At 29.4% G+C, this 12983-nt stretch overlaps 2 protein-coding genes across 2 annotated transcripts; one reads left to right on the top strand and one right to left on the bottom strand.

Moving 5' to 3' along the window:
• The first annotated feature begins 458 nt into the window (after positions 1-458).
• Idh3g (Isocitrate dehydrogenase (NAD(+)) 3 non-catalytic subunit gamma) lies at positions 459-4900 on the top strand. The gene is made up of 7 exons (XM_088199365.1): positions 459-554; positions 751-979; positions 1050-1316; positions 3369-3513; positions 3582-3724; positions 3906-4057; positions 4130-4900. Exons 2-7 carry the CDS (start codon positions 753-755, stop codon positions 4357-4359), a joined length of 1164 nt encoding a protein of 387 aa, XP_088055491.1. The 5' UTR covers positions 459-554; positions 751-752; the 3' UTR covers positions 4360-4900.
• A 2746-nt stretch (positions 4901-7646) lies between these two features.
• On the bottom strand, positions 7647-11825 carry Fer1HCH (ferritin 1 heavy chain). The gene is made up of 4 exons (XM_088199381.1): positions 11687-11825; positions 8505-8659; positions 8146-8433; positions 7647-8079 (listed from the first exon to the last, which is right to left on the bottom strand). Exons 1-4 carry the CDS (start codon positions 11754-11756, stop codon positions 7927-7929), a joined length of 666 nt encoding a protein of 221 aa, XP_088055507.1. The 5' UTR covers positions 11757-11825; the 3' UTR covers positions 7647-7926.
• Between the last annotated feature and the right edge of the window lie 1158 nt (positions 11826-12983).

Below are 12983 nucleotides of genomic sequence, written 5' to 3'. Positions count from 1 at the left end.
ACATGCCAAAAATAATCGGTTATCATGTGCATATAGTGCTTACTTATTTTGATTATTAACGTACCCAGAGGGGTGCAAAAATCCCTGTCAGATAAACTATTCATTGAACTAAAGAATACATATTGTTAAATATTAAATTTATAACAAAATTTGAAGGTTAAATAGCATAAGTGCTTATAAATACCAGAGGTAAAACTATAAGCATTCGTGATTACACTAATGCAATAAATTTAAAAAAGGAATTTATTTTTCACACAGTAAGAACAAATAAAATCGAGGAAAGGTCTGAAGTTTTTGAAAGACGAATTAGAAGAACTTTATTTGTAGACTATTCATTATCTTATGTCAACTTTTGATATAAACATAGAATATATGTAAAAAAACTCAACTTTTTATTCAATGTAATAATTTTATTAAATTTATTTAATTTTGCATTATTTTATATGCCTAAAATAATTATAGTAAAATAAAAATATTATCACACTAGCAACACTGAAAATTGTGAGGTCGAGCTGTTATTCAATAGCGTAATTCTTTTACGCTAAAAATATTCAGTAAGCTGTCTTTTTCGCTTAATTTTTAATAAATACACCCTATTTATAATACAATAATTATATTACGCGGATAGTCTAGATGTAACAGATATATTATTTTTCCAAATATGAACTAAAATAAAATTATAAAGTGACATATGTCATAATTGTTCTCATAATGTTACATAAATGATTTAAAAATACTGCCCTTGAACAGATATGTCGCTGTGGACGGCATTGAGGACGGCTACGACGACCGTCGGAGGCAGAAGGGGCTACGCAGCAGCCGTAGCTCTATCCGATTTCGATCAGCAACACAAGACCCCTGTGATTCGTCGTCAGGCGAACATTCCTATCGCTGAATACGGAGGACGTCATGCCGTCACTATGCTGCCCGGCGGCGGAATCGGTCCCGAACTTATGGGATACGTCAAAGAAATATTCAGGTATCTAAAACAAATTTTATTTATTTCGTTCAACGATTCACTTGCGAATACCAATATTTGTATTGTGCAGAATTGTAGGCGCTCCCGTCGATTTCGAAGTCGTCGATATCAATCCGGACGCCGAGAACAACGACGATTTAGAATACGCCATTACCACGATCAAAAGGAACGGAGTCGGCATTAAAGGAAACATCGAAACAAAGAGCGAATTAGCCGGAGTCTTGTCTAGGAACGTAGCTTTGCGTAACGAATTAGACTTATACGTTAATTTGTTGCATTGTCGGTCTTACACCGGCGTTCCGAGCCGACACGATAACGTGGACATAGTCATTATTAGGTTTGTATTATATTTTTAGTGTTATTTTATAAGACCAAGTTCCATCTTTTTACTGCTAATTTTGATGTTTTTTTATTATTAACTTTTTTCTTTTCAAAGTAAGTATAATTAATATTATTTTGAATCTTGCTCAACATTTATTTATTTATTAAAATACGACCATCACAATGGTCGAAAACAAAATTAAATAATAATTATAAAATACTAAAATTAGACGACATTAAACAGATATATATGTAAAGTGCCAGCGTATTAAAAAGCTGGATGACTACCGCCATCGGCGAGTTAACAAGTGCAGATGTCCTTGCCAAAACCAGCATGAAAAGTTGCATTGCTTGAAGATGTTCCGAAACCTAAAGATTAGCTCTTAATAAAAAGACAAGGAGGAAAGACAAAATATTAATCAAAACCTCTCATATAAAGGTATCTCATAAATCTTTTCTGAATCTTTGGTCTTGCAAGGAGTCCTATCGATTTGTAAAAGAGAGGAGTTGTGTAAAAATAGTGTACATTATTACATTATTTTTACTAATCAGTAATTATTGCTAGAGTGGAAGAATAAACTTATTAAATTAGTGTATGTATGTTGGACAAATTATTTTAAAAAAAATTCCGATAACAGAAAATTTTATGCATATACAATGATCCAGCTTGTTGGTCACCCGGGGCAAAAATTATTTTTGGCGCTCTTTATATATTATTATTTTAAAACATGATTTTTCAACGGCGAATTTTGTAGGTATTTTTAAAAAGTAAAAATTATAAAAAATATTTATTATTAAAAAAACTAATTTTATAAAAAATAAAATGTATTTATATAAAACATAATAACAGAAAATACAATACATATTTAAAAATTGGTTTCAAAAAAGTACAATAAACAATATCTTTAAAAATTAATTAAAAAAAATTTAATCAAAAATAATACAATATCTATTCAAGAATTTGGTTTCAAAAAAGCACCATAGACAATATCTTCAACACTAGATTTACGGAAAAGTAAATAAAATTGTAATTATTTATCGATTTGTATTCATTTTTTGCATTTAAGGTATTTGAAGATGTCAATAAAAATAATGATATTCATCAAAATATCATAATTTTATTGATTTATATAAACACTTCACAAATATTTTAAATTAACAAGATTTTAAAAAGTCAATGTTTAAACATACTTTCAAATATTTTTTTTCATTTATTTTTAAATTTAAGCCATAAAACCAAAATATTGGCTTGCCATTGGTAATGTGTTTATTAACCCCTTCCCAGTCATGCTTGAGCTAACTCAGAAATTTGTATTTTGTGAATTCTCATTTCAAACATCATCAAATTTTTCGAGAAAGTCATAACCATTTTTTTTTGAAAATTAAATTTGCACTAATGTTTTTATTTGTTTTACAATGGCTGCATTTTTTTATTCAGCTGCATAAGAAATAGTGGGTCTGTACCAGATATTTTTGGTTTATTTTTAAAAAGTACTTCACGGGGAAGTGGTTAAAGCGATTATTCAGTTCGCCCCTAATCCGCTTTGGGTTCTTAATCCTTTCGAGATATCGGTCTAAATCTGTACTTTGAATATGATATATGACATAGACAGTTCAATCATTTACATGAGATTCATTGATTAAGTTGTGTCATTTGCAGCTTGATTATTAAAGTTATATTTTGGTAACTTCATCATTCGTTAATCTTTCAGGGCGAAATTCACAATATTTTCTTCTGTATATTTAGTCAGTCTATAATATGATATTTGAAAGTATACTATAAACTATGTTTAACAGGTTAATAGCAAGTACTGTAAGCTGTAGAAGTATAATGTCGTCTTTTTATGGAGAGTTTTCTCTTTATGTAATATTAATGTACCATCTATTATAGCTTTAGCTAGGTATGTTGTTTTATTTATCGCCGATTGTCGGTTTTTTAATTTGTTCGGGGTCTATATTATTATTATCATTTTATATACATTTATCAGCGAATTGTATAAATATTTTATAAATCAGGATTTACAAGGTAGTACCTATTTGCCATTCTTTATCTATTTTTATTTTTTAGGCAAAATACTGAAGGCGAATATGCTATGTTAGAGCACGAGTCCGTCAGAGGAGTAGTTGAATCCATGAAGGTTGTAACTGCTGAAAATTCGGAACGTGTCGCTAGATACGCCTTCGAATTCGCAAAGAAAAATGGTCGCAAGAAGGTTGTGTTATGTATTTTGTACACTTGAAAATAAATAAAATGAAATTTACAACTTAAACTCATTTTCAGGTCACAACTATACACAAAGCCAACATTATGAAATTGTCCGATGGCTTGTTTTTAGAAACGTCTCGCAAATTAGCCAAAGAATACCCTGAAATTGAGCACAACGACATGATCATCGATAACTGTTGTATGCAGCTCGTTTCTAGGTATGTTAACTATTAAAAAATAAATAGCGTATAAGAACAGATAAACGAATAAGAGAATGGAAGATAGATTGGGACTATAAAAAAATTTCACAACTTATTATAATATAATTTCAAAACCCAAACATTGAAAAACTGCTATAAATAATTATTTCAAACCATTTAAAAAAATATAATTTTTTAGACCTCATCAATTCGACGTGATGATCATGACAAATCTCTATGGCACCATAGTATCCAACGTCGTTTGTGGCTTGGTCGGAGGAGCTGGTCTACTCTCTGGTCGTAATTATGGCGACAACTATGCCGTATTCGAGCCTGGAACCAGAAACACTGGTAAAGAATTGTTTAATATATTTTTTATATAAATTTATATTGTATTTAATTTTTTTATGTATATTTTCTTAGGTACGGCCATCGCCGGAAAGAACATTGCTAACCCCATCGCCATGCTAAACGCATCCGTAGACATGCTGGAGCATCTTGGACATCACTATCACGCCGAATTGATCGCCGGAGCCATCTTAAAGACCATCAGTACTGATTTAATCCACACGCCTGACTTGAACGGAAAACATACTTCTATGGACGTAGTTCAGTCTATAATATCGAACCTCAACATTGCACCTAAGCATTAATATAATACTTAGTCAATTCTGTATCTATAATGCTTAATCTGGATTGTTTGCTTTATGATTGACAATAAAAATTAGAGCATACACATATTATTATGTAGTAGTTATATTGTGATATTCAATCTCTTTAATGTAACTACATAGTACTATTCTGATTATCAATCAAAATAATAACATCCCTTGATTCGGATATTTGTTATGTTTTATTGTTGATAAGAGTTAATTTAATATTTATTTATGTGTTATTTATTGAAAGTACAAATACCTAATGGAAATTATTTGGTTTTAAAACAATATTTCACATTCAATAACAATGTTGTTAAAGTGATTTATTTAATAATTTGTATTAATTATCTGTAAAATAAAATCTTTTAAATATATAACATTAATCTGAGTTTTATCTCCATAATCTATTACTTAGATATTAATCATATTATCGGAATTGTTACTACAACTCAGCACGTAATTGATATATCTATTGTAGAAGTCGTACGTCTGTTTGTATTTATATAATAAACAAAGCATGTTATCAGTATTAAGTAAATAGTTGTTTATTTTGTATAACCCACGTATATACAAAGGTTATAAGCTTTTTCGAGATACTCTTATCTAGAGCTCAAAACTGTAATACACCAAATGCACCAGGGGAGTGAGAGTCGTCATACAACATACAACCGTCCTATCACTCTAAAGCTAAGATTGTCATTGTGATCTACATAAATGTGACTAGTAGAACAGTGGATATCTATTTTTACTCTAATTGAGTAAGGCTATTATTGCTTATAAAGATTTTAAATAACTACTATGAATAGCCCATATAAACAAAGACATCAGACACTGAATTAGATGTTTATGAGATATAGATGAAAACAATGAAATTGAACTTAACGACAGTCAATGAGAAAGGCTTCGTAATACATACATGTCGCAGAATAAAATGGATTGAACTTATTTCGGGCTGAAATTATATCGAAAGAAAATACTTGGTAGACACATTCGGCACTGCAACATACATTGCACATATTCTTAAATGATAATTGAGCATAAATAAAGTTACCAAAATATCCCTAAAAACTACGGAATTCAACATTTACTGAACTTGTATTTTTTACGGTACCTTCAATTTACTACAAGTAAAAAAACGCAGGGCCGGCTCTGAGCATACACAATAAAAATTAATAAAAACATCTAAATATTATTTTTATCACAAAATATGAAATTGCAATTTATATAACGACATTTCATTCTCATAAAAAAACATGATGAAATCAAAATTGTGCGAATTCTGTGGTTGGTTTTGTCATCTCAGACTTTGAGTATCTGTAAAATTCGTGTACCTTGACAACGCCAACCTCGCACTCCACCAAAACTCCACTTTAATTTTTGCGGGGCCCTTGGAATCCTTTGTGTAAAATAAACAAGGGCCAGAACAACTTGAATGTGTCTCTATGAATCATTCCTTAACGTTTATCTTCGTCGCAATAAAGAAAATATACAAAAAACTATGGCTTATTAAGATTAACATGTTCGATCTAGTGTTTTATTTTGACAGTCCACGTTTCGGAAATAATAGACATTTCAAATTCCAACACACAATGATTGTTAGCAGTGATTCGAAAACTTTTTATATCGAGTCCCTTTTTAAAGTTAGCTATGTAATATATAGTTCTAGAATGTATTACTTTGATATTGAAAATTACAAAAGATTTTTTTTGCAGGCTTGTAATTTTGATGAATCAAAATGTCGAACTGTTTATATTGTAATTATTTGAAAATTTATTTGGAATTACAATACTATATTAGTGTATTTTATATATTATTGAATAAGTTTTTTATTCGTTACATAACCCTTATTTGAAAAGGAGGGGCCTCACATTTTATTCTAATATCCGCACTTGCCAGAACTTTACCCTGGTTCTACTCATCCTGCAAATTAAATTTTTTCTATAATTTAAAATCGGTCGATTGTTAGTTATTAGCTAATTGCCAATCTTATATTGGTTCTTTTTTAGCATTTACCGTTGAAATATTTGTGAAAAAAATTATATAAATAAATTTGAATATGGTAAAATGAGCAATATTATTTTTAAAATTTCAAATGATGAACATTTTATTATAGACAATATATTTTAATGTTGCTGAGGTTCAAAAGAAATCTTATCTATTCGTAATCTAGTAAGCAAAAGAACAGCTGTATTTTGGTAGTCTTTGACTAGACAAGTTCCTACTAGTTGAATGCTAAAAGCAAATACGTACCTGATGTTATCAACAATATTTTGATCGGCGTCAAACTGCAAAATATTTTAAGTTTAATTTCTAGATTCAATATAAAATACAAGATAAACATTCCCAGGTATCGAAACATCAATAAATTCAGGAAAATGAAACCATAATTTTGAAAAAATAAATAAACGATGTTAAGTATCTGTATGATTTTACAATATGGAATAAATAGATTGAAAATAAGCAGGATTGTTATAATTCTTATTCAAACGTCACAAAGGTAAAATGTTGATTTACTCAATACATAATAAACTCGATTTTCTCAGTAAGCAATAAGCTAGATAATTTTAGTTAGCATGAATGTCAAATGCAAATGGTTTACCATATTTGGGGTTAAGATAAACTCGAATATCAGACGTACTTTTAGAATGTGAATAAAATATAACCTAAGATAAAACAATTTTAGCCTTACATTTAAAAAAAACCATCTTTAGTTGAAACAATATGTGTAAATAAAATATAATTGACAAAATCTACTTTTTCATCAGAGAATTTCGTACTCATGGCTTACAAAAGCAAATAAAAAAAAAGTTCTCGACTGTAAGTGTAGTCATTTATAATTTAAAGTGTTGCCATGGCCAATGGATAATCTCCAACCTTTTAACTAATATGTAACTAAATGTTGAATACATAATAGCTGCTTCGAGACGATCTTTTTCCAAGGAAGTGATATGTGACAATCTCATGGATGTTAAAGTTCCTTTGATGTAGGCCACCTTTGGATACAAATTGCTGCTCTACAATTCACTAATCAACATCATTTGATTGTATTTCAATTCCATAGCAACATATCAAATTTTAGCTGTTCTTTATCTAATTGAACATGCCTGATTATCGTTTCAGATGCCTCGTTGAGATAATTTAATATTATCAACACATAAACCGTGCTTGGTAACTCGTCCACAATGTAACACAGCTCCATTGTGTTACTCACGGTTAAAGTCCAGAAGGAAATTGATAAACGTCACAATGTTATGACTCTCTCAAAAATAAGACAACGATCAAAATATAGTTCCATGCCTTTATTTCATACACTATTTACATTCACTTTGATAATTCGCATTAATCATACAAGAAAGGAAACTATCATAATTAGAAACTATTTGTTCAGGATGATATCATGTGCATATATGTAAACAAACAAAATAAAAGTATTGATGGAGAATATCAAAATTGTGACATGTAATCTATACAAAGCTAAATCAATAAAATATACAAAACTAATACGAGTATATAATATACGTATTTTAATAAGAATGTCACACTATATCACATATATTCTTAATTTTACAAAACTTCACCATTTAAGAGTTTCTTGTCGATGATGAACAATCCGATTTCGCTCTTATCTAGTTTGTTGAGCGTGCTCAATTTGCCGGCCAAGTCCCTCATTCCTTGATATTGCTCGAGCAAGAAGTCACCAGACATATAATCGGCAAGCTATACAATAAAAAACATTAGTCATATCTACAAATTCATCTTAATTTAAACAAATAAAATACTGACATTAAAATCTTTTTCGCAAGCGTTAATCACTCCATTGATGCTCTTAGTCACTTCGTTCTCCAAAAGCAAAGCTTGTCTGATTATATTGGTGACAGTCCAATCTCTGGCTACCAAGAGTTGACGTCCATTTTTGGTTTGAATAAACAAGTTTTTGGTTTCGGTTGCATTTAATAAGTCTTTCTTGCCAAAAGAACCGCGCATCATCAAGTATTCGATGAGAAGCTTGGCATGGTGACGCTCCTCGGAAGCAGCATCGAAGAATAATTTAGCAAAACCTGGACGATTCACCTGAAGCATAAAATCTGTAATATGGTGCAAAATTGAAATATTGATGATCGATTCAAAGTTATCGGACGTACAGTGTCTTTAGAAAAGTGACTGGCGAATGCGAGATACGTGAGAGAAGCTTCTACTTCTGTTTTAATTTGTGTGTGCATTTTTGATACGCAAAATTCATTAGGTTTGTCCTTTAAGATCCAATCCTCTGGTATATCTGTGTTAACATTGACGACACCTGGAATTTATGAGAACATGTCATTTAAATGTATATATACAATGTACAGTTTGGCATGAAAATAAAAATATATTTTTAATAAGTAGCCGTATTCATGATGTAAAATGAAGTCTTTGCAAAATATAAGTTAATAATTAAAAAATAAATAACAAAATATAAGTTAAATATTAATTTTAACTTGAAATAAAAACTATCAATTTTATCTTTAAATAAATTACATCTCCAGTGACAAAATTCAGAAAAGTACGATTTTTTAAGGTACATCATATTGTACACATTGTAAAACTACAGCGAGGTCAGTCAGAGGCGCGTACAATATTATTGAAATTATATTCTAATATACATAATAATATTAAAGTAAAAAATAATATTTACTATTAAATATTAATTTGATTTGATTACATTTTTTGTGAAATATCTCTTTATATATGTATTTTCAGTGGAGTAGTGTTAAATTAAATAGTGCCGGGGCGCAAATTTTGACCTACCTTCCCCCTTCGTTTATATTTTAGTTTTTGTTGGTTTATTGATATTAAAAATAAACAATATAAACAAAATAGTAAATAAAAATCTTACTTCAGTTTTTTCTTTTAGTTCTGAGAAATTATATAATTTTGGTAATGGATTTGAAATTCTGGGAAAAGGATGCATAAATGAAAAGTCACATTTTCTGACATGACTAATTAACACATTGTTTGCGGGTATAATTCAATGCCATATCTAACCTGGCGTGGGCGAAAATTGAGGTCTCACGCAGAATTATTTGCGTGCAAAAAAATCGTCATAACTTCTAAAGTATCTAATATAATTTAATAAAATTTTAAATTCTAAACTCACCATATACTAAGTTTTCAACCTATAAAGATCCATTGAAGAACCATTTATAATAGTTAAGTAAAACTATCACAATGCGACAAGTAAGACAAAAAATCCCTTCTGCCAACCCATGTCAATGAATCATCCCTATCTAGGTATTAAAAAAAGGTTTGAACAGAGTTGCAAAACAAAACCAGCCTATTAAAATTCTGGCAGAAATGTGTTCTGTTTCAAGGTTTTGACTATATAAAATAAAAGAATAGTTCATTACATCGTAAAAAAATATATATCTGGAACTATATTGATTTTTATTACAATTAATCGTAAACAAAAAAAATAGCCCCTATAAATAGGTTACACGATGTCCACCACCAGTCAACAAAAAACGTATTTTTACAGGTTCTGCATAACGGCAACAATGGAAAAAAATGTATTTTTACGTGTTCCACAAACAATGTGTTAAAATGGGCGTAAGTATCAACTTTCATAAGTTGTATTACGCATGTATTATAATATAGTAATAAAATAAATGCTCAGATAATTATGTTTCGGAGTGACTCCAGTCGTCGACAAAGTAATAAAGACAAAGGAAAATACGTTGAATTATGGAAAACAATGCGTTTGATAATTTATTTTAGTAATATTTTATTATTCTAATGTGTATTTTGTTTTCTTTCTCAGAATTTAAAACAATCCGGCAAAGATGGAATTATGTATTAGGAATCATTATTTCTATCGTTCAATTTTATTAATATTATGTATATTTTAAAAAAGTGTGCATTTAACAGGGAATTATTTTAAGAGACAAGTGCATTTAAATAAATACTTGTGCAATAAAACAAATTGTTTGTGCATTTATCTAAAGCAAATCTATGGATTTTTTATTCGGAAAACGATTCGTTGTAGAGTTATTTATGGGGTGTTCACTGTTCTGATCAATGCTCGCTTGCACCTAATCTGTCCAACAGTAATGTACAAACAATTCGTTTTATGGAACAATTATTTTATATATATTGTTCCTTTTAATTGTCCTCTAAAAAACGTGTTTTTTGAGTAAATATTCTTAAAAATTGTTTTTTTCTGTTGTATATATTATTATTTACCCAAAAAAAAGAGAGGAGAAAATAATATCGATTTTTGGAACAATTTTTGAAAAATATTTAAGGCGTGAAATGGTTAATCGTAAATATTATTCTAAAATATTTTAAAATACATTTTTATAACAAAAGAGGGAGGCGAAAAAAGATCCAATAAGATTGGTTCAACAATAATTGACGAGAAAGAAATCGGTACAATAGTGAAACGATTATGATTTATAGAACAATTTTAGACAGTATCGAAAAAGCTTTCGATTGTAAACTATATGGAGAATTGTGAGCCAAATAATCAGAAAACAATATTGTTCAACTAGTCACAATATTTTCGTTTATGTTAATTCGTCCGAATCCGTCATTAAATGCTTAAATGTAGTACATAGTTAATTCAAAGTTTGTGATAACTTTTATCAATAAACCTTGATAAAAACATTGAAAACTTATCAATTGTGTTTTGAAATATTTATTAAAAAAACGTTTTTTGCGTTTTAAAAAATTCCTCCCGCCATATATATTATTTATGGATTTTATCAACTGGCAGCACTGGCATTCGGGACTAAATTGGCGGCCATGACAGACAATGCGTCATTCCACATATTTACTTATCTTCGAGGAAAATTATTTTGAAAAAACTGACAAGTGATGCATTAACAAAATGTTAGTGTAGTTCTCTTTAGGTTATCATTTGTTGTTTATTAACCGATCAGAATGCGCAATGACAAAACAATGCCAATTATCAATGACTCGGCGCATTTTCAGATTAAATGCGCATATTAGATCAATATTTTCTAGTTCGAGATATAATGTATTGCATTACATTAACTCATCATTGTTTGAATATAAAATATTGTCGAACCAAAGTCCATTGTATAATCACATGAACTGAATATGATCAATAATGAGTTCACAATAAGAATAAATATTGCGTTTGTCACAAATGAATGACACACTTTTAAAATTTAAAAAATGCATCACTAATAATGAAAGATATATTTTTTTAATCTAATAAAGGTTTCCAAAAAGTGTAAATAATGAAAAATTGTAACGCTGATAATATACGACTTATCTGACGTCAACGAGGACAAAACTAAAAAAAAAATTATTAGACGTAACTCACAGGTAGACTCAGAGTAGACTTTGACGGGTGCGCCGAAAATGGCTAACAAAAGAACGATGGTTCGAATCATGTTGACGACAAAGGATCCAGTAGCACAAAGACGAGCGAACAACGTCCGCCAACGAGTAACACTGACAGCACGTATTTCAACGCACGACTAGTAATGCGTAAATAGGTATTAGACGCTAAATTAGGAGCTACCAAAAAGGGCTACATAAATAATCAGCTAATATCAAAAATTATTTTATAACTTTACAGATTTTCCTAATGTTTCATAATAACCTATTTATTTATTTTAAAACGGTTATTACATAATTTAGACTTAAAAGAAACACATACTTTTTAGTTATTAAAAGAAAATTAGAAAATATGAAAATAAAAGTAGCTGAAATACACACCAGTAATTGTATTTAATAATTAATATAAGATATATCACTTAATTATTACATACAAATATATATTATGCTGCTATACACAAAAGTGTAAAATTAAGTCAATTGCCAAGGTTAACATATTGATATTGGCCAATCAACCATATAAATGTCAGATCCAAAGACATCCTGTAGACTTAAGCAATTAGACGGTTGCCTAGCAGTGAAAAATTATCGCAAAACATGTTTTAACGTATTATAATATATTATATTTTAACTAAGAAATCTAGTTGAAAATATTTCATGTCTTTTTGTATTTGAAAATAAAAAAAAATGAAGTAATAAAAAGTTCTTGCAAAAACATTATTTCTTTAGCATTATTTTATTAGAAGCCTGGTCATTGCTACTATATTATTCAGGGTCAGAATAAATATAAAATGGTCAGAATTAAAATATGACGATTAGAATTTAAATAATGAATGGTTATAATTATATTATTCAAGGTCAGAATAAAAATAACATATAGGACGATCATGTGAATTAAAAAATATATTATAACAATTATAAATACAAATGAACAATAAATTATTTTCTTAGAAATATATAAAATATCTTGCTTGCACCTAAACTCTTGGTCAGAACAATGAACACACCCCATAAATAACTCTCAATGAATCTGTTTAATTATATGTAGGACGCGAAGGTACTCGGAGCGATGAACAAAGCGGGAATAACGACAGAGCGGCAACAGAGAGTACACTTGGCTTGTTGTGTTGACATCTGACAATGTTGCGAACCCAACCAAATAAATTGGCCCTAAAGCACCTCAATAATGATAATGAACCGCTGACATGCAAATGATAGATAGACCAGTTGTACCAATTTTCAGCGTTACAGCAATAACAACACTATACAACACTATTGCC

This window comes from Plectrocnemia conspersa, unplaced genomic scaffold, assembly GCF_051122295.1.
Source record: "Plectrocnemia conspersa isolate PC_06_02 unplaced genomic scaffold, ASM5112229v1 ptg000001l, whole genome shotgun sequence".
Lineage (NCBI taxonomy): Eukaryota > Metazoa > Arthropoda > Insecta > Trichoptera > Polycentropodidae > Plectrocnemia > Plectrocnemia conspersa.
The sequence above is the reverse complement of the archived record's forward strand: the minus strand, read 5'-3'. Positions and strand labels throughout refer to the sequence as shown.